This window comes from Pristiophorus japonicus, chromosome 2 (assembly GCF_044704955.1).
Source record: "Pristiophorus japonicus isolate sPriJap1 chromosome 2, sPriJap1.hap1, whole genome shotgun sequence".
NCBI lineage: Eukaryota > Metazoa > Chordata > Chondrichthyes > Pristiophoridae > Pristiophorus > Pristiophorus japonicus.
This window is the reverse complement of record NC_091978.1, coordinates 58,347,068-58,349,627: the sequence shown is the minus strand read 5'-3', so window position 1 is coordinate 58,349,627 and position 2,560 is coordinate 58,347,068. Positions and strand designations below refer to the sequence as shown.

The 2,560-nt window shown below is 51.9% G+C and overlaps 1 protein-coding gene across 1 annotated transcript in view; it reads left to right on the top strand.

Moving 5' to 3' along the window:
* Positions 1-331: 331 nt before the first annotated feature.
* The window catches only part of LOC139238865 (RNA-binding E3 ubiquitin-protein ligase MEX3C), a 38,029-nt gene continuing 35,800 nt past the window's right edge, over positions 332-2,560 (top strand). Inside the window, 2 exon segments of the mRNA XM_070867503.1 lie at positions 332-752; positions 754-1,006. Of these exon segments, the coding sequence (XP_070723604.1) occupies positions 501-752; positions 754-1,006 (505 nt within the window). The 5' untranslated portion in view covers positions 332-500.

The window sequence follows — 2,560 nt, the reverse complement described above, 5'->3', positions numbered from 1 at the left end:
AAACGCATCCATCTACCTATCTCTCTCCATATATATATATATAAAAGCGCCGAATAACTCAGAGAATGTTCGCTGAATGTAAAGAAAGCGCACCCTTCGGTGTCTGAGCAGGCGGCGTGACGTAATCGCGTCGCTCCGATGGGATTACGTGTGACGATTGGAGAGGCGGGATCGGTGCAAGATTGACGGCTGCACTCTCCAATCAGCTGAAGCGCGCTGCACGTCAATCCACGCGGCGCCCGCGTGGAGAGACAGCCTTGACGGGGGGCGGGATCACGATTGGGCCGAGCCAATGGGATTGGGCGGGCCCGTCGGCAAGGGGCGTGTCTCCTCTCGACGATGGAGTGAAAGAACAAAAGAATTTAAAAAAATTTAATCCAGGGGCGCTGGCGCTTTTGTAGAAAGAAAAATATTTTTTTTTAGTTTTTAAAAAAGAAGATTTATTATTTAATGAGGAACCAATATTTAACGCTAGCCTTTGTGCTGTTGATGTGATAACAATGCCGAGTAGTACAGTGTTTACAGACATGGAGCAGGAGGACGGCGACTGCGGGCCGCTCCACATCGCCATGGAGCAGCTCACCGTGTACGGCCTTGACGACCCGCCGCCGCCCTCCCTGCTTCAGCATCGCCGGGACCTGGAGACCGAGGCTCCCCCGTCTTCCTCTCCGCCGCCTCCTCCCGCCGCTGGGGGAGCACCGGTCTCCGGGCCGCCGCCGCCGCCGCCGCTCCTCTTGCAGGGCCCGCCGGTGGACGGGCGCTCAGCAAGGAGCGGCTCCTTGTCCCTGTCCTCCCGCCGCCGGAGGAGGAGGAGGAGGAGGAGGTGGTGGTGGTGGTCCTGGAGGAGGTGGGGGGCTGCCTCTCGTCTCTTCCGTCCTGGCTCTGTTCGAGGCCGAGCAGCTCCAGCTCCAACAGCAGCAGCAGCCCAGGAAGAAGAGCGTCAACATGACTGAGTGCGTGCCGGTGCCCAGCTCCGAGCACGTCGCCGAGATCGTGGGCAGGCAGGGTGAGTGAGAGCAGGCCTCGGCCGAGCGAAGGAGGAGTTGTAGCCTGCGAGCAGGCGGCTCGCCGCCCCATGTGTCAGACCCAGACCCTCCATCTTTTGTCTCCACATCTTTTGTCTCCATCCATCTGCTCGCACCGTCGTTATTTTCCATTCCCGTCCCATCCTGCTCGCCCTTCCCATATATACCGTGCCCGCTCTTGCTTGCTGCCTTTTTCTCTCCCCCCACCCCGACCCCTTATTTTCTCTTCCCCCCCTTATTTTCTCTTTCCCCCCCTTATTTTCTCTTTTCCCCCCCTATTTTTCTCTTTCCCCCCTTATTTTCTCTTTCCCCCCTTATTTTCTCTTTCCCCCCCTTATTTTCTCTTCCCCCCCCTATTTTCTCTTCCCCCCCCCCTTATTTTCTCTTCCCCCCCCTTATTTCTCTTCCCCCCCCTTTATTTTCTCTTCCCCCCCCTTATTTTCTCTTCCCCCCCCTTATTTTCTCTTCCCCCCCTTATTTCTCTTTCCCCCCTTATTTTCTCTTTCCCCCCCTTATTTTCTCTTTCCCCCCTTATTTTCTCTTTCCCCCCTTATTTTCTCTTTCCCCCCCTTTATTTTCTCTTTCCCCCCTTATTTTCTCTTTCCCCCCTTATTTTCTCTTTCCCCCCCTTATTTTCTCTTTCCCCCCTTATTTTCTCTTTCCCCCCCTTATTTTCTCTTTCCCCCCCTTATTTTCTCTTTCCCCCCCTTATTTTCTCTTTCCCCCCCTTATTTTCTCTTTCCCCCCCTTATTTCTCTTTCCCCCCTTATTTTCTCTTTCCCCCCCTTATTTTCTCTTTCCCCCCCTTATTTTCTCTTCCCCCCCCTTATTTTCTCTTCCCCCCCCCTTATTTTCTCTTCCCCCCCCCTTATTTTCTCTTCCCCCCCTTATTTTCTCTTCCCCCCTTATTTTCTCTTCCCCCCCTTATTTCTCTTCCCCCCCTTATTTTCTCTTCCCCCCCTTATTTTCTCTTCCCCCCCCTTATTTTCTCTTTCCCCCCTTATTTTCTCTTTCCCCCCCTTATTTTCTCTTTCCCCCCCTTATTTTCTCTTCCCCCCCTTATTTCTCTTCCCCCCCTTATTTTCTCTTTCCCCCCTTATTTTCTCTTTCCCCCCTTATTTTCTCTTTCCCCCCTTATTTTCTCTTTCCCCCCCTTATTTTCTCTTTCCCCCCCTTATTTTCTCTTTCCCCCCCTTATTTTCTCTTTCCCCCCTTATTTTCTCTTTCCCCCCTTATTTTCTCTTTCCCCCCTTATTTTCTCTTTCCCCCCTTATTTTCTCTTTCCCCCCTTATTTTTCTCTTTCCCCCCCTTATTTTCTCTTTCCCCCCTTATTTTCTCTTTCCCCCCTTATTTTCTCTTTCCCCCCTTATTTCTCTTTCCCCCCTTATTTTCTCTTTCCCCCCCTTATTTTCTCTTTCCCCCCCTTATTTTCTCTTTCCCCCCCTTATTTTCTCTTTCCCCCTTATTTTCTCTTTCCCCCCTTATTTTCTCTTTCCCCCCCTTATTTTCTCTTTCCCCCCTTATTTTCTCTTTC